General features: G+C 41.9%; 1 protein-coding gene across 1 annotated transcript in view; it reads left to right on the forward strand.

Moving 5' to 3' along the window:
* Window positions 1-4,656: 4,656 nt before the first annotated feature.
* The window catches only part of LOC308294548 (uncharacterized protein), a 46,268-nt gene continuing 26,278 nt past the window's right edge, over window positions 4,657-24,646 (forward strand). The window contains exons 1-3 of the mRNA XM_080737279.1: window positions 4,657-4,984; window positions 12,584-12,715; window positions 15,948-16,052. Of these exons, the coding sequence (XP_080593405.1) occupies window positions 4,852-4,984; window positions 12,584-12,715; window positions 15,948-16,052 (370 nt within the window). The 5' untranslated portion in view covers window positions 4,657-4,851. The remainder of the gene's footprint in view (window positions 4,985-12,583; window positions 12,716-15,947; window positions 16,053-24,646) is intronic.

A 24,646-nucleotide genomic window follows, 5' to 3' on the forward strand; every position in this document is an offset into this window, starting at 1 on the left:
GAGAGAGATATTAGAGCCCGCTGGTGATTGCAGCCAGCTGTTATGACCATAGAGTATACACTGTAGTGCTTTCACTGCTTTGTGTGCGTGTGTGCACGCATGCGCGTGTGAGTGCTTGCGTGAGTGCGTGTGTTTTTGTAAGATTTTAGTTGACTAAAGATCTACAGTTGATTTTGTCGACAAACGTGCATTTTGGCAGGCCTTATGATGGCGTGGTAATGCCTGATTTTATACTTGGTTGCGTGCTGAACATAGACGATCTACAAGCTCATAACGTGCCGCAGCACGATGCAGTGTGAGCTTGTAGATCAGCTATTTTCAGAGCGTAACACTCGAGCGCAACCATACAATTACTTGTCGTTTAGTTCTACTGGATCTCTTCTCCACTGAACCCTCTCTAACAGTATAGGCCTAGGCTACTTTTGATTTGTTTGCTTTTTAGTTAGTTTGTGTGCAGGCCGTTCAGTAGTCCATTTGACTGCAGCAGCTCTTTATGGTGATCATCTGCCAAATACAACAGAGAGACAGACATGAGGCCTGGACAGAGAGACAGACAGGACAGACAGACAGACAGACAGACAGACAGAGAGACATGGGAATATCAGTAACGTTAAGTTATGAGCATTATGATAATCTGAATCTCTGTCTGTCTGTCTGTCTGTCTGTCTGTCTGTCTGTCTGTCTGTCTGTCTGTCTCTCTCTCTCCCTGTGTGTGTCTCTCTCTCTCTCTCTCTCTCTCTCTCTCTCTCGCTCTCTCTCTCTCTGTCTCTCCACCAGAGCGTACTGGAGCATACCAGACTTTGAGGCCAATGATTGCGTAATATGAATATGACGTTGATCACAAACATGCAGCCACCACCGCACGCACGCACGCACGCACACACACACACACACACACACACACACACACACACACACACACACACACACACACACACACACACACACACACACACACACACACACACACACACACACTGCGCGCACACACACACTGCATGCGTGTGCACGCAGGTCCTTGAGCAAGAACCAAGGGGTCCACAGCAAAATGAGGAACAGATTCACCACTTTAACCCTATTGTATTCTTTTTTTTAAATAGCTGATCTACAAGCACACGGGTCCCACTTTGAGCTTGTAGATCGGGACATTTGAGTCTGGGAAAAGGTTCTCCTCATCTCAACTCCTTAGAGAGAGAGAGAGAGAGAGATTGCAGCCAGCTGTTTTGACTTGTATTTCTAGAGTTTTCCGTGTGCGTGACACTGTTGATTTTGCCTCACGATTGCATGCTGAAAATAGCCGATCTATAACCTCACAATGTGACGCAGCGTGATGCGTTGTGAGCTTGTAGATATGTCTCGTCACCTTGGTAAAACAATCCATTCTCTTTGGGACCAGACATTCTCTGAGTGAGATATGTAAACGATTTCAAGGTCAAAGGTGATGACACAGTAATCTCTAGCAAGGAAGAGATGACCTATTTAGGCTGGATTCTTGACAAATACCTGTCTGGGTATTACAATTGTGATCAAAAAAGTAAATCAAAGAACAAGATTCCTGGGCAGAATCTCCACTTTTATCAACAAAAGTACCCTCATTCAGTCCCACTTTGACTACGCTTGCACCTCATGGTACTTCAAACTAGCAAAAGTAACCCCCCTGCATAAAAAAGGTAGCAAACTAGACCCTGGAAACTACCGTCCCGTTTCCATTCTTAGCTCCATATCCAAAGTCATGGAGAAAATAGTCTACGAACAGATTGCAAGATATCTCGATGAGAATAATCTGATTTACGAGTTCCAATCTGGATTCAGAAAATCTCATTCCACCGACACATGCCTTCTCTATTTGACCGACCAAATCAAACGCGAAGCGGATGACGGCAAATATAGCGGCATGGTCATGATGGACCTCCAGAAGGCATTTGACACCGTAAATCATTCTATTCTGATTGAGAAACTAAAAGCCATCGGTCTTGACAGCGCAGCAGTGAGTTGGATGCAATCTTACCTGGTGGGGAGGGAACAGGTGGTGGAGATTAACGGTACCCTGTCCCCCCCCCTCCCAGTAAGCTGTGGTGTTCCTCAAGGTAGCATACTGGGACCTCTGTTGTTCCTAATATACGTGAACGACATGGCATCTGCTTGCGACTGCAACCTGTTCCTGTTCGCGGATGACTCGGCTCTCCTAGTCTCGGGCAAGGACCACTTGCAGGTTGAAAAGACACTTAACTCTGAACTAAGTAAGATCTGCACATGGCTTAACGACAACAAATTATCAATTCACCTGGGAAAAACAGAGTCCATCCTTTTTGGATCAAATCATAACCTCAAAAAAGTCGAAAACTTCACAATCAAAGTGGGTGACAAGGTCATAACACGAAAAAACGAAATCTCTTACTTAGGATGCATCCTTGAAGCTAATCTTTCCAGTGAAAAGATGACTTCTAAAGTAATAAATAAAATCAACCAACGAACTCGTTTCCTACAGAGGATTGCCCCGATGGTCAATTTCAACACACTGAAGACCATAGCTGGTGCAATAATCCAGCCCCTCTTTGACTACGGAGTCCACGTATGGTATCGTGACGCACCACAAGCCCTGAAAACTAAACTCCAAACAGCCCAAAATAAACTAATTAGGGTCCTGCTTATCCTTCCCTATCAGACTCACCTCACCGCTACTCACCAGTTAAGAGTGGGGTGGCTCAGAGTAGATGACAGAGTACAGCAACTTGCAATGGGCCTGGTGTACAAGATACACTACACCACTATGATACCCAAGTACCTTTCAAAATACTTTATAAACATTAAGGATGTCCATAATTACAACACCAGAGGCAGCGCCACAGATCACTTTCAACCCAGAGTTAAAACCAACAAAGGGTCAAACTCTTTTTTCTGCTATACCACCAAAATGTGGAAAGCCTTACCGAAGGCCATAAAGGAGTGTGGATCACTAGCATCCTTTAAAATTGCCCTGAAAAACCACTTACAGGCAGCAGCCGTTCGCAACTGGTAAAAAATGAACCAGCCCAACCCTACCCTCCCCTGCCCCTTCTTTGTATATACTGTTTATTTTAGACTTACTGTATTTTTTTTGTTTTTCTTTACATATCTACTGCATAGTACTGTGTTCTATTTGTCTGTCATTCAATGTTATATGAGATACTTCAATGGTTTCCAGTGGAAATAAGCTTAGTCTTTTCATGGATCTCCTTTTAGTAGACCTTGTACCAGTGAACTGTACCGTCATGAAACTGTACCTTTTCCTATGCAAACTTCTAATAAAGTCTTCAATCAATCAATCAATCAAACTCCAACATGTAAAAAAAAAGGGGGGGGGGGGAAAAACACTAAACGAAAAACCCAAAACAAACTGATTCGACTACTTCTCGACCTGGGGCCCATGACCCATGTTTCCCCCACACATTTTGCTAGCCTAAGTTGGCTCAGCGTTGAAGACAGGGTTAAACAACTAAAAATGGGATTGACATTCAAAATAGTCAACGCAAATCTGCCCTCCATCCCCTCAGTACCCGCATCTCTGACACCAGAGGGAGCGCACACAATGATCTGATAACACAAACCCATAAGACAAATATGGGTAAATTCTCCTTCTAACACTGCCACCCAGGTGTGGAATTCCTTGACTACCTCCCTTAAAACGTGTAGCTCACTGGCATCCTTCAAAACTGCCCTGAGAACTCACCTTTCAGGAGGCCAGAGAAGGAGGTAGTTATCACTTCTCCCATAGACAGGTGAGAACTCACCTTTCAGGAGGCCAGAGAAGGAGGTAGTTATCACTTCTCCCATAGACAGGTGAGAACTCACCTTTCAGGAGGCCAGAGAAGGAGGTAGTTATCACTTCTCCCATAGACAGGTGAGAACTCACCTTTCAGGAGGCCAGAGAAGGAGGTAGTTATCACTTCTCCCATAGACAGGTGAGAACTCACCTTTCAGGAGGCCAGAGAAGGAGGTAGTTATCACTTCTCCCATAGACAGGTGAGAACTCACCTTTCAGGAGGCCAGAGAAGGAGGTAGTTATCACTTCTCCCATAGACAGGTGAGAACTCACCTTTCAGGAGGCCAGAGAAGGAGGTGGTTATCACTTCTCCCAAAGACAGGCCAGAAACTCCAGAATTCAAAATGTACTTGAGTAAAAGTATAAAAGTATTGGCATCAAAAAGTAACAAAAGTACAAAATGTTTGAAAATAGGAGCAAGCTCACAACGCATCACGATGCGACACGTTGTGAGCTTGTAGATCGTCTATTTTCAAATAGCCATGGTATAAAATAGGTCTAAAGTAGTATGCATCTTTTATAATATTATCATTTATATCTGCAAAGTATCTAGTAACTACAGTACTTAAGTAGGCTAAATGTACCCCCCCCTCTCTCTCTCTCTCTCTCTCTCTCTCTCTCTCTCTCTCTCATAATGTTCATACCAGACTCTGAAGCCAATGATTGCGTTATATGTTGATCACAAACATGCAGCGCGTGCGCACACACACACACACACACACACACACACACACACACACACACACACACACACACACACACACACACACACACACACACACACACACACACACACCAACTCCTCCCTCCAGTGAAAACTAGAGAGCATAGCAGGGAAAACTACAGAGTTGAGTTTCGTCTCTGTGTGACTATCTAGCTATCTATCTATCTCCCTACCTCCCTACCTACCTATAGTACCTACTTACCTACCTACCTACCTACCTACCAACCTACCTACCTACCTACCTATAGTACCTACCAACCTACCTACCTACCTACCTACCTACCTACCTACCTACCTACCTACCTACCTACAGTGGTAGGTGGGTATGATGGGTCTCATCATGAAGAACTGTGGATCTTTGCTAGTGTTGCTGTTGTGTTTGTCAGAGGTTGGGGCTCAAGGAGAGACGGCCCTCACTATGGAACAGAGGATGAAGAGCTTGGAGCTTAGAATGGAAGGTACGGCCAAACAAAATGCAGGTCAGCAACGTGGTTAAAGGACAACTTTGTTTTTTTTTACAACTAGGGTTCATATTTTAGATTTTAGAGAAAATAAATAAATTGTGTTAAAATGTTTTAGCCCCCAACCTGGGGGCATGCAAGCAAAACAAAATCGTTAAAATCACAAAAAAACAATACAAAGAAGTAAATGAAAACATTGTAACACTCATCTTTTATTTTCTCTAATGACTATCTAAAATATGAACCCTTGTTGTAAAAAACTAAAGTTGTCCTTTAAGTTGTGGAAAACAATGCTTTTAAAATGGAGCTTCAAGATGGAAAATGAAATATCTGGTTGATCCTTCTTGATTTCTTGATAGATAGATTGATTGATTTAGCACACGTATGTTATCCTCATTATTTATCTGTCAGTCAGTCATATCAAGTTCTCCTCAAAACGTTGGCACTTTTCTACTCCTACTGTACATACACTGAAAAACACCATTCAAATTTTAATGTGTTCAGCTTACTGTGGAGTGCTATTACTTTTCGCAACAATTGGCCAAAGGGTGGCGCTGTAGGAAGCCTTTGAAAGTGCAAACCTTGAACAGGTATAGCTCATGCACTGTTTGATGTACAGCCATGAAACCTGGACACACATATGTGTCTCCTCATGCCGAACAACTTTGCCACTCTGACTTTTGACCTCTGACCTTTAGATCTCCCACCATTTTGAATGATATGAAGCTCAAATCTATCTCCTCCTGGGATTTTCGCATCACGTGCACAGAACTGTTTTTACATGAACTTTGGGCCAATATCTGAAGATCTGTCTGATTGATTTCTTTGAATTGAAACATTATTTTTTAATAATTCAATGAATATTCTAGTTTTATGCAAATTATTCTTCTGCCTCTAAATCATACATGCAAAGTCACATGTTCACTGAAACCAATCTTATTCCAATTGGCCAAAGGGTGGCACTATACGAAGCGTTCGAAAATTCAAACTTTAAACGGGCATAAGTCATGACTCGTTTCGTTTGAAGACATGCAACTTGCTTACACGCGTGCCTTGACTCAAGAGGAACACATCTGTGTCTTTGTCAAGTAAGCTCAGCCCTTAGATTTTCCGCCATTTTGAGCAGTTTGTAAAGCGCTTAAACCCATTTTTATCCTGGGATTTTTGTGTCATGTGCACAGAACTTTTTTTTACATGAACTTTGGATCACTATCTAAAGATATGTCTGATCGGATTTTTTTTAAATTGAAACATTCTTTTTTAATAGTTCAATGAATATTGCAGTTTTATGCAAATTATTCTTCTGCCACTAAAACATACACGCAAAGTCACATTTTCATGATGAAATACTGAGGGTTAGTCCAAATATCACTGAAAACAATCTTACCCCAATTGGCCAAAGGGGGGTATTATATCCTTTTGAGCAGTTTGTAAAACGCTTAAGCCCGTTTTTATCCTGGGATTTTTTTTTAGCAATTTTCATGAAATATTCTACACGCAATCTAAGGACCTTCATCTAACATGCCTATGAAGTGCACAAAAACATAATAATAAATATAGCTGCATGCAGCGATAAAGTGGCCAAAAACACCTCAAACATGAACACAGCCTGTGATGTGTGTGAAATTTTGCAAGCACATTCCCACTAGGTCAAGGAACAGATGCCACCCTGCTCACATTGGCGTGTTATAGCGCCACCAGCGGGTCAACTTTTGCATTATACATTTTTGGAACAAAATGCCTCAAATCACGCATGCAGCGTCCGATTGCCGTGAAAGGACACACAGTGTTGTATAAAGTACTGGAAACCCATACTTAAGTAAAAGTACCGATATTCCACTTGAAAGTTAATCAAGTAAAAGTAAAAGTCACCGATAATATTATTACTTAAGTAAAAGTATGAAAGTAGCTCTCAAAAAATGTACTTAAGTATCAAAAGTACATAGTGTTAAAATGTACTTAAGTATAAAAGTAAAAGTAAAAAGTACAAGTACAAGTACAAGTAAAAGTACAAAAAATATTTTCAAAATGCCTACAAAAAATTAAGACCAAAAATTCTCAAAGTGTTTTATTATTAATAGGTTGGAACATTCAGTGACCCCTTGATACCAGGGGCACAAGCACACACCTACAGTAAGAACAAAACATTTTGATCCTACGATGCAAAGGTTCAAATAGCACTGGGGTACCAAGTTCCCCAAAGCTATTTGAGATGTTTATAGATTAGAATCTTTACACACCTGCTTCCGAATAATTAATTATATAATTCCAGTTCACTGCATATTATGTAGGTGACAGTTCATTTCAATTAAGCTCACTCCAGTCTGCACTTTTCTGAAAAGAGTCAAGCAGCTCCCTAGTTTAAACTAGGCTATAAAATGACACAATAGGCTATAGAATGGATCTTCAGACAAGAAGTTAATTGTGAATGAAAACGTAGGCCTGTGCTTTCTTATTGTCACCTCAAAGTAAACGCTGGATTATTATTTCTTCAAATTGACTGGATTCAACCTGGATCACACAAGTAATGAGGTAACATCCAGCATATGCGTGTGAGCCACACTTTATATGCGTTGGCGCATGCTTAAAAATAACAGATCTAACTAAGGGGGCGTTCTCACCCAAAATCCGCTTAGGATCAGGGACCAAATGTTTACATTGTTGCATTTTGAATTTGGTCCGGTTAGCGTTCACACGGGACTTTTGTTAAAAGAACCAAATATGTAAACAAAATGACACGTGGACGTGGTCATACAGGCTGCTGTTGATCTATTGACAGAATAGGCTATTCATATGGAAAATTACTTGCTGCCTATTCTAATTAATGTTGTGTTATTAATCACAGCCGCTTCCTATATCTTTTTTTAAAGAAGCGAAACTCACACATTTCAGGCAGTAATATAGCGATGGATGGATGGAGGAATATCTCTCTCTTTTTCTCTCACTCAAAATATATAGCCTAATATAAAGCCTACTTCTTGATTCATTTAACAATAAATAGCGCAAGAACGCGTTCCAAATAAAAACATAATAAGCGTCACCGTTTCCACATCAAATAATCTCTCTCTGTCTCTTTCTTTCTTTACAAGCAACGGGCGTGCGTGTGAGCCATATAACTTTATGCGGTGGCGCATGCTTAAAAATAACATATCTAACAGGATGCTATAGCTTGAGATCTGTTCTTTTTAACCACAGGATTCATTTAGCTCTGAAACAGCGTAACAGTGTAAGCTTGCAAATGCAGTTATTTTTGCGCACAGCACACGATGACAGGAGTAGGCTATATGGACATCTTACTGCCGTCCCAACAAATTGTGAAAAGTTTGACTCATGAACGCCTGTCCTCAGGGGAACAGCAAGTGAGAGAGCGAAAAGAGAGCTATATCCTAATCCCTTGAAAGAAAAGCCAAGTTTGAAATGTCCTTGTTGGATGCTCCGTCTACTCCCGTGGGCCGTGTTACACACAAGATGGTGACCTTACTTTTATTTGTGACAGTATTTGCGTCAAAAACAAACAATGATCACCGTGTTCGGAGAGCGACCCCTGGAGTCACCGCACACGATGGGTCACCAGTTTCCATGTAGTGCCGCACCGCAGCATAGCACTGCAGCGCCGGCTCAGGGAGAAATGATACAGTATGAGACAGACTGCTATGATATTAAGATTTTCGATTTGTAGCGAGTAACGAGGTGTCCAATTTTAATGTAGCGGAGTAAAAGTACGATTTTTTCCTTTTAAATTTAACTAAGTAAAAGTAAAAGTTCAGGGTTGAAAAAATATAAATAAAAGTACAAATTCTCAAAATGTGTACTTAAGTACAGTAACGAAGTACTTGTACTTCGTTACTTTACAACACTGAGGACACATGGCATCCTTTTCACATTGGCCTATTATAGCGCCACCAGTAGGCCAAAAAAAACCTACCTGACATGCCAGAGACCTGTTCTCGGAAGAACACTGCTTCTAGTTTTTCTTTGATTTATTTTCCCACTTTTCTTGCTTTTCCTGCTTTTTTCCCGCTGCTATTTTCCATTCCTACTTTTTCCTTGCTTGGCCACTCTATCGCTGCTTGCAGCTATATTTTTTATTTTGATTTAATTGTCCATACCATTAAGTTCATGTAATAACACTACTTGTCTGCATTGTAGTTCAATTACCATTTTACATCAGTAACGTCAAAGACAGCACTGACTGCGATTATTTTTTTACTTTTATAGCAATTTTTTTTGCAAGCGAGCCCTCAATTGTTTCGAAGGAACAATATTTTCTAGTTTCCATTGAGATCCTTCTTTTTAACTCATTTAACATTGAATGACAGACAGATAATGTGTACCAATTTGTTGGATTAATATAACAAAAAATATGCCTCCTGGTGGCGCTGTAATAGGGACATTTTGGTTAGCATTTGTTTCTCAACATAGTGTGATTGTGAATACAAAGTTTCGCCGTAATCGGGCGCTGCGTTCATGATTTGTGTCATTTTGTTCAATACGGGTCAGTCCTGCAAACTTTAGTTGTCAATCTCACTCATTCAGGATTGAATATGAAAAATCAAACATACCCGTCTAGATCACCTGACTATAGAGGTACTGTGAACCGATTTGATGAAATTTGGATTCAATCTGAAGGAGTAATATTTAAAAAAAGATCTAACATAAGTCATCCTCCTGGTGGCGCTAAAAAAGGCAGATGTAACGCAGGGCAAAGGTTTTCCCTTTGCCTCTAAGTAGTGCGCATACAAAGTTTCACACAGATCAGTGTAGTTAAAGGTACAAACAAGAATCGGCCTGTTATAGCGCCACCATGAGGCTGATTTGAAACAATTCAAGTGACATTTCTCCCTCAGCCCAGTGGGAATGTGCGTGCACATTTTCACGGTCATCACACGTCCATATATGGACTGTTATACCCTGAGAAATCTCGTAGCTTGTCTGACTGTCAGAGGCAGCCATGCATGTCATTGTTCATGCTCCCACAGTGGAGACATTGTATTGTAAATCTTAGAAACTTGTCTCTTATTCATTACTCGCCTAGGATTTGATATAACATAATATGCACATTTCAGCAAGTGAACCTTTGAAAGCATGCATTTATAATGAAATGTTCACATTTAACCCCGTTGTCATGGTAATGAGAAAACTATTGTGGATTGTTTAGCCTTGAAACCTGATTGAATTCCTAGACCCCAAAAATTTACACTTTGACACCAATATTATTATTACTCTAACAGAAGAAAAGATATGGTTCTTTTGTATTGATGTACTGTAAATGGAGGTGGCCATTTTTAAAAACGTGTATTTTTTTTTATATTTCAGAAATGAAGGGTGATCTAACTTGTCTCTTAGGATAATTTCTTTCCTATTATCCTAAGGTACTTCCATGCCAAAGGGAAAACTAAATCAAAGTTTTGAAGGGCAAACACATTGAAAGTTACCCTGTTAAAACTTTTTTTTTTTTTTATGAAATCTTCATATTTTACCCCCCACTGTCATGTTAATTAGTGAACTATTGGGTTTTTAGCATTCAAACCTGATTAATTGAATTCCTAGACCCCAAAAATGGTTTACTGACGGCGGCCATTTTTAAAAATAAAATGAAGGGTGATCTAACTTGTCTCTTTGGATAAATTCTTTCCTATGGCCCTGAGGTACTTCGGACCTTTGCATCATGACTTGAAGTAAAATGTGTCTTGGAGCCTCCACTATTAACAACTAGTTAATATGAGGCAGAGCAAGCACTGCACAGATCTGAGCCTCCACTATTAACACATAGTTAATATGAGGCAGAGCAAGCACTGCACAGATCTGAGCCTCCACTATTAACACATAGTTAATATGAGGCAGAGCAAGCACTGCTCAGATCTGAGCCTCCACTATTAACACATAGTTAATATGAGGCAGAGCAAGCACTGCACAGATCTGAGCCTCCACTATTAACACATAGTTAATATGAGGCAGAGCAAGCACTGCACAGATCTGAGCCTCCACTATTAACACATAGTTAATATGAGGCAGAGCAAGCACTGAGCCTCCACTATTAACAACTAGTTAATATGAGGCAGAGCAAGCACTGCACAGATCTGAGCCTCCACTATTAACACATAGTTAATGTGAGGCAGAGCAAGCACTGCACAGATCTGAGCCTCCACTATTAACAACTAGTTAATATGAGGCAGAGCAAGCACTGCACAGATCTGAGCCTCCACTATTAACACATAGTTAATATGAGGCAGAGCAAGCACTGCACAGATCTGAGCCTCCACTATTAACACATAGTTAATATGAGGCAGAGCAAGCACTGCACAGATCTGAGCCTCCACTATTAACACATAGTTAATATGAGGCAGAGCAAGCACTGCTCAGATCTGAGCCTCCACTATTAACACATAGTTAATATGAGGCAGAGCAAGCACTGCACAGATCTGAGCCTCCACTATTAACACATAGTTAATATGAGGCAGAGCAAGCACTGCACAGATCTGAGCCTCCACTATTAACACATAGTTAATATGAGGCAGAGCAACTGCACAGATCTGAGCCGAAGGAGAATGAAAAGCCTGGGTTCATGAGGCTACTGTCTCTTACAAAACAAAACAAAAACAGTCACTCCTCCTACCTTTGATCCAGGGACCCCCTCCAAAGCAGTGACAACACTAACTCCTCCTACCTTTGATCCAGGGACCCCCTCCAAAGCAGTGACAACACTAACTCCTCCTACCTTTGATCCAGGGACCCCCTCCAAAGCAGTGACAACACTAACTCCTCCTACCTTTGATCCAGGGACCCCCTCCAAAGCAGTGACAACACTAACGCCTCCTACCTTTGATCCAGGGACCCCCTCCAAAGCAGTGACAACACTAACTCCTCCTACCTTTGATCCAGGGACCCCCTCCAAAGCAGTGACAACACTAACTCCTCCTACCTTTGATCCAGGGACCCCCTCCAAAGCAGTGACAACACTAACTCCTCCTACCTTTGATCCAGGGACCCCCTCCAAAGCAGTGACAACACTAACTCCTCCTACCTTTGATCCAGGGACCCCCTCCAAAGCAGTGACAACACTAACTCCTCCTACCTTTGATCCAGGGACCCCCTCCAAAGCAGTGACAACACTAACTCCTCCTACCTTTGATCCAGGGACCCCCTCCAAAGCAGTGACAACACTAACTCCTCCTACCTTTGATCCAGGGACCCCCTCCAAAGCAGTGACAACACTAACTCCTCCTACCTTTGATCCAGGGACCCCCTCCAAAGCAGTGACAACACTAACTCCTCCTACCTTTGATCCAGGGACCCCCTCCAAAGCAGTGACAACACTAACTCCTCCTACCTTTGATCCAGGGACCCCCTCCAAAGCAGTGACAACACTAACTCCTCCTACCTTTGATCCAGGGACCCCCTCCAAAGCAGTGACAACACTAACCCCTCCTACCTTTGATCCAGGGACCCCCTCCAAAGCAGTGACAACACTAACCACTCCTACCTTTGATCCAGGGACCCCCTCCAAAGCAGTGACAACACTAACTCCTCCTACCTTTGATCCAGGGACCCCCTCCAAAGCAGTGACAACACTAACTCCTCCTACCTTTGATCCAGGGACCCCCTCCCAAGAAGAGGTGACCGCAGTGAGGGTCAAGCTGCACACCCTGACCATGTCTGTGGTGACCGTGAGACAGAAGCTGGCTGCCAGCAACCAACAGGTGCAGGATCTCACCCAGAAAAATGAAGGTATTGATTGATATATAGAATGTTCTACATTCTACATATGGACTACAAATGGCCCCCACAAAACGGTGAAAAGTGATGATTCATCACTAAACCATTGTTTTGTGGGTCCGATTTTAGCCCAAGGAATGTTTTTTTGTGCAAAAATAATGCTTGCAATGGATTCAAAATCATGAAAAACCCCTAGTCTGATCCCTCACATGCTACTTAAAGCAGATTTATTTTTTGTATTTTTTTTTCCTGTATAGTAAAAGTAATGGGATACAAACACAAATCAGTTTTTTATGAGGTTTTCCCCAGGAGTTGAATTTCAACCTTTTAGTACATATTATTACACACCTTTAGAAACACATTGGTGAAGAAATTTCTTGGTAACGATTTACTTCGCAGATTGGTCAAATATAAAATAATAATAATAATAATATATAATATAAAAATCGCACCCGTGCGAAGTGAGCGGTGCAAAGGCGATTTTCATTATGCACGATCCTTAATAGCGTAACGGAAAAAGAAGTATAGATTGTCATATATGTATGACCATTGTACTTTCTTTGGCTCGTTCTTTTGTACCTTGTTTTGATGTCTGTAAACCGATGAGGGGTCGCGCGGGTGTGTACCGTTAACACATCTCCCGTAAAAGTGCTCTAAAGAACTTTAGTGGCCTGGACGGATGGGAGCCGACCGCGGCCATTTCTTATTAATTCTTGCATGAGGCTGCCCTCTACTGATAGTATGACCACTACTGATAGTATAATACATAATGTGATGTCATAATGATAACACTTTCATGACTGAGTATAATTGGTTTATATTATGATATAGAATACATTTTATGATCCATACATGGAGGTCTGTGTTACAGTATTATGGTGAAGTGAGCAGAGCACTCAATTTTGTAAAACTTGGGCAATGGGTCAAGATTGTGTTTATATTGAAGCTGCAATCCGTACCTTATTTTAACCATTTTAACCCTGGCATCACGGCTTTGGGCATTAAATACGACAAATTCGATACATCTGTTTGTGAGTCTGTCTCAAACATGATTTTAGATGTGAACAAGAGGAAACTAAGGCAAATGCTAAGGAATGGACTGCCTTTAGCAACCCTTGACTATAATCCATTGAGTGATCTCTGACGTTATGGTGATATATGTCATAGTAATAAATATGGAGGTAAAACAGCATGCGCAAATCTTCATTGCAACCAGTCATGTTTATATGTTACGTAACCAGAACTCCTGGTCAGTATATAAAATGTGAGAATTTAGATTATATTATTCCACTTACAAGACAGAGACATGCAACTGAAGAGAGGGTTATAAAACAATTAGGAAACAGAGGGAAAACAGACAGGAGGTCATTTGCATTGACTGACATTGTCCGTCAGTCAAAGTTAGAGGGAAAAGTGTGGCCGCTGTCTTGAATGAGTTTGTATGCATAGAGCCAAATAAAGCTTCTTGAGGGTTATAAAGCAATTAGGAGACAGAGGGATAACAGAGGGAAAACAGACAGGAGGACAACCAACCAAGTCCAGGATATGAAACAACCTAGCCATTACACCTGGACCAACCGCATATCCTGGACCTTTCTGGCGCAAATCGACCCCCACCTAGGATTCGAAACAGCAACCATAGAATACAGGGTTTAATGTAGCGTGGTCGCTGTCTTGAATCCTGGGTGGGGGTCGATTTGCGCCAGAAAGGTCCAGGATATGCGGTTGGTCAGACTTTTTTCCCTCTAACTTTGACTGACGGCCAACACCAAGAAGTGCTGGGTTGCCTCTTGGAAACAGATTATGTCGGGAGTATATTATGCGCAACATACCAGCCTGGCCATTAACAGCCGGTCTCAAGCCGGTCTCAAGTGCAAGTGTAATGGCCAAGACAGATCTAAATTAGCATGAACAACACAGCATTTGATTGGTCTGTTCTGTTTCGCTAACACATGTCGTCACGAGTAGAACGGTTTCTGATTGGTCGATTCTTATGTTTAGTTAATCAACTAGCCAATCGATGAAGAATGAAAGAATCGTCCCGTGCTAATATGTTTGCCAGACCCATGAAATGGGTAGGGCCTACATAAGCAAATGTCTGTCGGTCCGGGTTTTCTATATAAAGGGTATATTTGATGATGACATGATGATGACATGCCTACAAAAGGCATGATGTCATAAATGATGATGACAGACAGGGGGTCTGGCACAACCAGGTTGACCTGGTCTAGTTTAACTAGATAAACCGAAAGTGAAATATAGGAGCGGTTTGCACCGCTCAAAAACAATATAAAATCCCCTTACTATAAAAATATGGACAACACCAAAGGCCAAGTGGCCTTGACCCTAAAATGATGTTGAGATCACAGAGCAAACAGTGAAGGAATGTACTGTAGTCTTTGATATCACCAACATATCACACACCACACACGCACACATACAGTACACAGTCCCACCCTCCTCACGTTGTTTAGTCCAATCAGAAGGCTGCATGTTTCTGAAGGAGAGCCACCCTAAAGCTCACAAAGAGGAAAGATGAACGGTGAATGAACCGTCTCTCTCGTCGCGTTTTGCAACTGAACGCCGTGAGCGATTGAACGGGTCTTTTCCGGTTCATTTCGGTCACCATGAAGAACTGGTTCATTGAACCGTTCGTTCAGAACATGACTGACACACCACTAACACATGTCACCATAAAGAACTGGTTCATTTGAACCATAAAGAACTGGTTCATTTGAACCATAAAGAACTGGTTCATTTGAACCATTAAGAACTGGTTCATTTGAACCATAAATAACTGGTTCATTTGAACCATAAAGAACTGGTTCAATTGAACCATAAAGAACTGGTTCATTTGAACCATAAAGAACTGGTTCATTTGAACCATAAAGAACTGGTTCATTTGAACCATAAAGAACTGGTTCATTTGAACCATAAAGAACTGGTTCATTTCGGTCACCATAAAGAACTGGTTCATTTGAACCATAAAGAACTGGTTCATTTCGGTCACCATAAAGAACTGGTTCATTTGAACCATAAAGAACTGGTTCATTTGAACCATAAAGAACTGGTTCATTTGAACCATAAAGAACTGGTTCATTTGAACCGTTCGTTCATGACTGACACACTAACAAATGATACCAGTGGTGGAAAAGTAAAAGTATCAATATTGCACTAAACACTCTGTTACAAGTAAAAGTCCTGTATGCCTGATTGATTGATTGATTGATTGATCTATCTTCAGAAATGGCTGCCAAACTGAGTTCCTCTGAAGAGAAGGTGTCAGATCTGCAGACCAGATTAAATGCCAGTGAAAACCAGCTGTTGGAATTGAAGGAAGAAAGTGAAGGTACGTTTTTGCACGCATGCACGCACACTGATGTTGTATGTGCTGTCAGGTATTGAATTGTAAAAACATTATGGGAGCCGCCATTACGAAGAGAGATGCTCCCCCTCTCCCTCTGTGGCGTGGAGACAGCCGTGGGTAGAGACCCCCACCCCCCCCCACCCCCCCCCCCCCCCACCCCCAAAAAAAAGGATATATTCCCAACTTCCCAACTCAAGTTCAGGAAATGGTGGGACATCTGGGCACTAAGAACATGTGGGCAATCCTAATTTAGGTGCCCAGTTGCTCAGGTGCCCAGATGTCTCCACCCCTAGGTGCCCACTCGTCCAAATGCCCACATATTCCTATTGCCAAGATGTCCAGGTGCCCACTCGTCCAGATGCCCAGTCATAACAAAAGTATGGTGTCCAGATGTCCCTAGTGCCCCCTGTCTCACTAGTATTCATAATTTCTCCCCATTATTGTGTGTTTTGAGTTGTTATTAATAATTAGAAATGAATTTTTGGATGAGTGGAGAACAGAGAACCTTTTTTTGTGGGGTTAAGTGGGGAACATAGAACCTGGGGAACATAGAAACATTTTTGTGGGGGTAAATGGGGAACATAGAACCTGGGGAACATAGAACCTGGGGAACATAGGTACAGTCCCAATCGGGGCATTTAATTACCATCCAGACAATCGGGCTGCCTCTGACTGAATCGGGGCCGAGTATCAAGCATAATTTTCTTTTGATATGTTTGATATTTTTCTGGATCACTACTGGTCTGGAAGACTGGAACCAGCTTGGGGCCGAGGAAAATCAGCCGCTGATGGACGCAAGTCTGAGCATAGTATCTGAGCGACAGATCTCTCCCTTTCTCTCTCACTCACTCATTCACACACGCGCACACAGACACACTTTTCATACCATACCAAAACAATGCATTGTTATTTTTTTTCTCGTCATGATTTGTGCACCAAGTATGGCATGCCATTAAGCTAGGCCTACGTAAACACATCGATACCAGCCTACAGATTATCACTGGCCACTCACAGCCAAAATAGCCTGTGCTTCTAAGCCAAGGGAAGCCTATATTATTTTATGAACTCGTCTTTAACATTGGATAGACTTTCATATGGCAATCTTGATAATTTGTCATATATGCCTATCTACCACAGGCTTACTTTACATTACTTCAGACCATTTAGCAAATATTTCATTTAACAGTTTGGAAACTGAAAACAGCACTTTTTACATGGAGTTGCATGTCCTGCTATCCTGTATCCCTTGGCATACCTCATACCTGTTGTTGGAGCCAGAAGTATGGGAGATCTGGGTCGGGAGCTCTTTTGGAATTTGAAGTTGGTCATAGCAGGCTTCGGCGACGTTATGGCAATTATCTGGCTTTTTTTCCTACATTAATCGCATTGTTAACATAGGTGTCACATTGTTGATAGCTTTTGTTAAGAGGTGTGAAAACTATTAATGCAACTTCAGTCCTATAAACATTGTTCCCTGTTAATAAATATGAATAAACACATGCATATTTCTCTGGACGAATGCCTCTTGCTTGGTGAAAAGTCTTGTGGACAACTCAGTCTGGATTATTAAGAGACCCAGCGGAACTGCACGGGCACTTTCAAAAGGAGAGTCCTCAATAAGGCTTCCAATGAGGGGTACAGAGTCCTAGACGGCCCGGTCAGGTTAGGGGCGGCTGCAGCGGCTACTCCAGAGTCCAAACGTTCGTTGCAAAAATCTCCGTGGCAAAACGAAAAAGTTATTCGGACATTTACTCGCACTGCGGTCTGTCTGTGTCAGCCATACTGGATTTGTTGTTTGCTGGCTGTCTTGTGGGTGGTCCACGTTTTCGTCTTCATCTGCTTTCTTTTCGGCAAGCTCAACACATTCTCCCAAGTATCCTTGTGGTTGCACGTGACCGTTATTGGCAGCCAATAGCCTCCTCTGGTAGAATTTCAATCTATGATGGCGACACCCATACCAAGGGGAAGAAAGAATTGCGGGGTCTTATAGAAACCCCACCATTCCAAAACAATTCAGGCTGAGGCAGCTTTCACAAGGCAACATGGGAAATAGACAGCCACCTTGGAACTCTGGGCTTCACCAAACAACCAGGCACAGCATTAGCAACAGGCAGGCACTGTGGACAATCAACATTATTTCAGTCAGCATTAGCAACAGCCAGGCACTGGACAATCAACATTATTTCAATCAGCATTAGCAACAGGCAGGCACTGTGGACAATCAACATTATTTCAATCAGCATTAGCAACAGCCAGGCACTGTGGACAATCAACATTATTTCAATCAGCATTAGCAACAGGTAGGCACTGTGGACAATCAACATTATTTCAATCAGCATTAGCAACAGCCAGGCACTGTGGACAATCAACATTATTTCAATCAGCATTAGCAACAGGCAGGCACTGTGGACAATCAACATTATTTCAATCAGCATTAGCAACAGGCAGGCACTGTGGACAATCAACATTATTTCAGTCAGCATTAGCAACAGGCAGGCACTGTGGACAATCAACATTATTTCAGTCAGCATTAGCAACAGGCAGGCACTGTGGACAATCAACATTATTTCAATCAGCATTAGCAACAGGCAGGCACTGTGGACAATCAACATTATTTCAATCAGCATTAGCAACAGGCAGGCACTGTGGACAATCAACATTATTTCAGTCAGCATTAGCAACAGGTAGGCACTGTGGACAATCAACATTATTTCAATCAGCATTAGCAACAGCCAGGCACTGTGGACAATCAACATTATTTCAATCAGCATTAGCAACAGGCAGGCACTGTGGACAATCAACATTATTTCAATCAGCATTAGCAACAGCCAGGCACTGTGGACAATAAACATTATTTCAATCAGCATTAGCAACAGCCAGGCACTGTGGACAATCAACATTATTTCAATCAGCATTAGCAACAGCCAGGCACTGTGGACAATCAACATTATTTCAATCAGCATTAGCAACAGCCAGGCACTGTGGACAATCAACATTATTTCAATCAGCATTAGCAACAGGCAGGCACTGTGGACAATCAACATTATTTCAATCAGCATTAGCAACAGGCAGGCACTGTGGACAATCAACATTATTTCAATCAGCATTAGCAACAGGCAGGCACTGTGGACAATCAACATTATTTCAATCAGCATTAGCAACAGCCAGGCACTGTGGACAATAAACATTATTTCAATCAGCATTAGCAACAGCCAGGCACTGTGGACAATAAACATTATTTCAATCAGCATTAGCAACAGCCAGGCACTGTGGACAATAAACATTATTTCAATCAGCATTAGCAACAGCCAGGCACTGTGGACAATCAACATTATTTCAATCAGCATTAGCAACAGCCAGGCACTGTGGACAATCAACATTATTTCAATCAGCATTAGCAACAGGCAGGCACTGTGGACAATCAACATTATTTCAATCAGCATTAGCAACAGCCAGGCACTGTGGACAATCAACATTATTTCAATCAGCATTAGCAACAGGCAGGCACTGTGGACAATCAACATTATTTCAATCAGCATTAGCAACAGCCAGGCACTGTGGACAATCAACATTATTTCAATCAGCATTAGCAACAGCCAGGCACTGTGGACAATCAACATTATTTCAATCAGCATTAGCAACAGCCAGGCACTGTGGACAATCAACATTATTTCAATCAGCATTAGCAACAGCCAGGCACTGTGGACAATCAACATTATTTCAATCAGCATTAGCAACAGCCAGGCACTGTGGACAATCAACATTATTTCAATCAGCATTAGCAACAGCCAGGCACTGTGGACAATAAACATTATTTCAATCAGCATTAGCAACAGCCAGGCACTGTGGACAATCAACATTATTTCAATCAGCATTAGCAACAGCCAGGCACTGTGGACAATCAACATTATTTCAATCAGCATTAGCAACAGCCAGGCACTGTGGACAATCAACATTATTTCAACCAGCATTAGCAACAGCCAGGCACTGTGGACAATCAACATTATTTCAACCAGCATTAGCAACAGCCAGGCACTGTGGACAATCAACATTATTTCAGTCAGCATTAGCAACAGCCAGGCACTGTGGACAATCAACATTATTTCAGTCAGCATTAGCAACAGCCAGGCACTGTGGACAATCAACATTATTTCAATCAGCATTAGCAACAGGTAGGCACTGTGGACAATCAACATTATTTCAATCAGCATTAGCAACAGCCAGGCACTGTGGACAATCAACATTATTTCAATCAGCATTAGCAACAGCCAGGCACTGTGGACAATCAACATTATTTCAGTCAGCATTAGCAACAGGTAGGCACTGTGGACAATCAACATTATTTCAATCAGCATTAGCAACAGCCAGGCACTGTGGACAATCAACATTATTTCAATCAGCATTAGCAACAGCCAGGCACTGTGGACAATCAACATTATTTCAATCAGCATTAGCAACAGCCAGGCACTGTGGACAATCAACATTATTTCAATCAGCATTAGCAACAGCCAGGCACTGTGGACAATCAACATTATTTCAATCAGCATTAGCAACAGCCAGGCACTGTGGACAATCAACATTATTTCAGTCAGCATTAGCAACAGGCAGGCACTGTGGACAATCAACATTATTTCAGTCAGCATTAGCAACAGCCAGGCACTGTGGACAATCAACATTATTTCAATCAGCATTAGCAACAGCCAGGCACTGTGGACAATCAACATTATTTCAATCAGCATTAGCAACAGGCAGGCACTGTGGACAATCAACATTATTTCAATCAGCATTAGCAACAGCCAGGCACTGTGGACAATCAACATTATTTCAATCAGCATTAGCAACAGGCAGGCACTGTGGACAATCAACATTATTTCAATCAGCATTAGCAACAGGTAGGCACTGTGGACAATCAACATTATTTCAATCAGCATTAGCAACAGGCAGGCACTGTGGACAATCAACATTATTTCAATCAGCATTAGCAACAGCCAGGCACTGTGGACAATCAACATTATTTCAATCAGCATTAGCAACAGCCAGGCACTGTGGACAATCAACATTATTTCAATCAGCATTAGCAACAGCCAGGCACTGTGGACAATCAACATTATTTCAGTCAGCATTAGCAACAGCCAGGCACTGTGGACAATCAACATTATTTCAATCAGCATTAGCAACAGCCAGGCACTGTGGACAATCAACATTATTTCAATCAGCATTAGCAACAGCCAGGCACTGTGGACAATCAACATTATTTCAGTCAGCATTAGCAACAGCCAGGCACTGTGGACAATCAACATTATTTCAGTCAGCATTAGCAACAGGCAGGCACTGTGTACAATCAACATTATTTCAATCAGCATTAGCAACAGGCAGGCACTGTGGACAATCAACATTATTTCAATCAGCATTAGCAACAGGTAGGCACTGTGGACAATCAACATTATTTCAATCAGCATTAGCAACAGGTAGGCACTGTGGACAATCAACATTATTTCAATCAGCATTAGCAACAGGTAGGCACTGTGGACAATCAACATTATTTCAGTCAGCATTAGTAACAGGCAGGCACTGTGGACAATCAACATTATTTCAATCAGCATTAGCAACAGCCAGGCACTGTGGACAATCAACATTATTTCAGTCAGCATTAGCAACAGCCAGGCACTGTGGACAATCAACATTATTTCAATCAGCATTAGCAACAGGCAGGCACTGTGGACAATCAACATTATTTCAATCAGCATTAGCAACAGCCAGGCACTGTGGACAATCAACATTATTTCAGTCAGCATTAGCAACAGCCAGGCACTGTGGACAATCAACATTATTTCAATCAGCATTAGCAACAGGCAGGCACTGTGGACAATCAACATTATTTCAATCAGCATTAGCAACAGGCAGGCACTGTGGACAATCAACATTATTTCAATCAGCATTAGCAACAGCCAGGCACTGTGGACAATCAACATTATTTCAGTCAGCATTAGCAACAGGTAGGCACTGTGGACAATCAACATTATTTCAATCAGCATTAGCAACAGGTAGGCACTGTGGACAATCAACATTATTTCAATCAGCATTAGCAACAGGCAGGCACTGTGGACAATCAACATTATTTCAATCAGCATTAGCAACAGGCAGGCACTGTGGACAATCAACATTATTTCAATCAGCATTAGCAACAGGTAGGCACTGTGGACAATCAACATTATTTCAATCAGCATTAGCAACAGGCAGGCACTGTGGACAATCAACATTATTTCAGTCAGCATTAGCAACAGCCAGGCACTGTGGACAATCAACATTATTTCAATCAGCATTAGCAACAGGCAGGCACTGTGGACAATCAACATTATTTCAATCAGCATTAGCAACAGCCAGGCACTGTGGACAATCAACATTATTTCAATCAGCATTAGCAACAGCCAGGCACTGTGGACAATCAACATTATTTCAATCAGCATTAGCAACAGCCAGGCACTGTGGACAATCAACATTATTTCAATCAGCATTAGCAACAGCCAGGCACTGTGGACAATCAACATTATTTCAATCAGCATTAGCAACAGGCAGGCACTGTGGACAATCAACATTATTTCAATCAGCATTAGCAACAGGCAGGCACTGTGGACAATCAACATTATTTCAATCAGCATTAGCAACAGGCAGGCACTGTGGACAATCAACATTATTTCAACCAGCATTAGCAACAGGCAGGCACTGTGGACAATCAACATTATTTCAATCAGCATTAGCAACAGCCAGGCACTGTGGACAATCAACATTATTTCAATCAGCATTAGCAACAGGCAGGCACTGTGGACAATCAACATTATTTCAATCAGCATTAGCAACAGGTAGGCACTGTGGACAATCAACATTATTTCAATCAGCATTAGCAACAGGTAGGCACTGGACAATCAACATTATTTCAATCAGCATTAGCAACAGGTAGGCACTGGACAATCAACATTATTTCAATCAGCATTAGCAACAGCCAGGCACTGTGGACAATCAACATTATTTCAGTCAGCATTAGCAACAGGTAGGCACTGTGGACAATCAACATTATTTCAATCAGCATTAGCAACAGGCAGGCACTGTGGACAATCAACATTATTTCAATCAGCATTAGCAACAGCCAGGCACTGTGGACAATCAACATTATTTCAATCAGCATTAGCAACAGCCAGGCACTGTGGACAATCAACATTATTTCAATCAGCATTAGCAACAGCCAGGCACTGTGGACAATCAACATTATTTCAATCAGCATTAGCAACAGCCAGGCACTGTGGACAATCAACATTATTTCAATCAGCATTAGCAACAGCCAGGCACTGTGGACAATCAACATTATTTCAATCAGCATTAGCAACAGGCAGGCACTGTGGACAATCAACATTATTTCAATCAGCATTAGCAACAGCCAGGCACTGTGGACAATCAACATTATTTCAATCAGCATTAGCAACAGGCAGGCACTGTGGACAATCAACATTATTTCAATCAGCATTAGCAACAGCCAGGCACTGTGGACAATCAACATTATTTCAATCAGCATTAGCAACAGCCAGGCACTGTGGACAATCAACATTATTTCAATCAGCATTAGCAACAGCCAGGCACTGTGGACAATCAACACTATTTCAATCAGCATTAGCAACAGGCAGGCACTGTGGACAATCAACATTATTTCAATCAGCATTAGCAACAGCCAGGCACTGTGGACAATCAACATTATTTCAATCAGCATTAGCAACAGGCAGGCACTGTGGACAATCAACATTATTTCAATCAGCATTAGCAACAGCCAGGCACTGTGGACAATCAACATTATTTCAGTCAGCATTAGCAACAGGTAGGCACTGTGGACAATCAACATTATTTCAATCAGCATTAGCAACAGGCAGGCACTGTGGACAATCAACATTATTTCAATCAGCATTAGCAACAGCCAGGCACTGTGGACAATCAACATTATTTCAATCAGCATTAGCAACAGGCAGGCACTGTGGACAATCAACATTATTTCAATCAGCATTAGCAACAGGCAGGCACTGGACAATCAACATTATTTCAATCAGCATTAGCAACAGCCAGGCACTGTGGACAATCAACATTATTTCAGTCAGCATTAGCAACAGGTAGGCACTGTGGACAATCAACATTATTTCAATCAGCATTAGCAACAGGCAGGCACTGTGGACAATCAACATTATTTCAATCAGCATTAGCAACAGCCAGGCACTGTGGACAATCAACATTATTTCAATCAGCATTAGCAACAGGCAGGCACTGTGGACAATCAACATTATTTCAATCAGCATTAGCAACAGGCAGGCACTGTGGACAATCAACATTATTTCAATCAGCATTAGCAACAGGCAGGCACTGTGGACAATCAACATTATTTCAACCAGCATTAGCAACAGGCAGGCACTGTGGACAATCAACATTATTTCAATCAGCATTAGCAACAGCCAGGCACTGTGGACAATCAACATTATTTCAATCAGCATTAGCAACAGGCAGGCACTGTGGACAATCAACATTATTTCAATCAGCATTAG

The sequence above is a fragment of the Nannobrachium achirus genome (genome assembly GCF_963921795.1).
Source record: "Nannobrachium achirus genome assembly, chromosome: 11".
NCBI classification, from domain to species: domain Eukaryota; kingdom Metazoa; phylum Chordata; class Actinopteri; order Myctophiformes; family Myctophidae; genus Nannobrachium; species Nannobrachium achirus.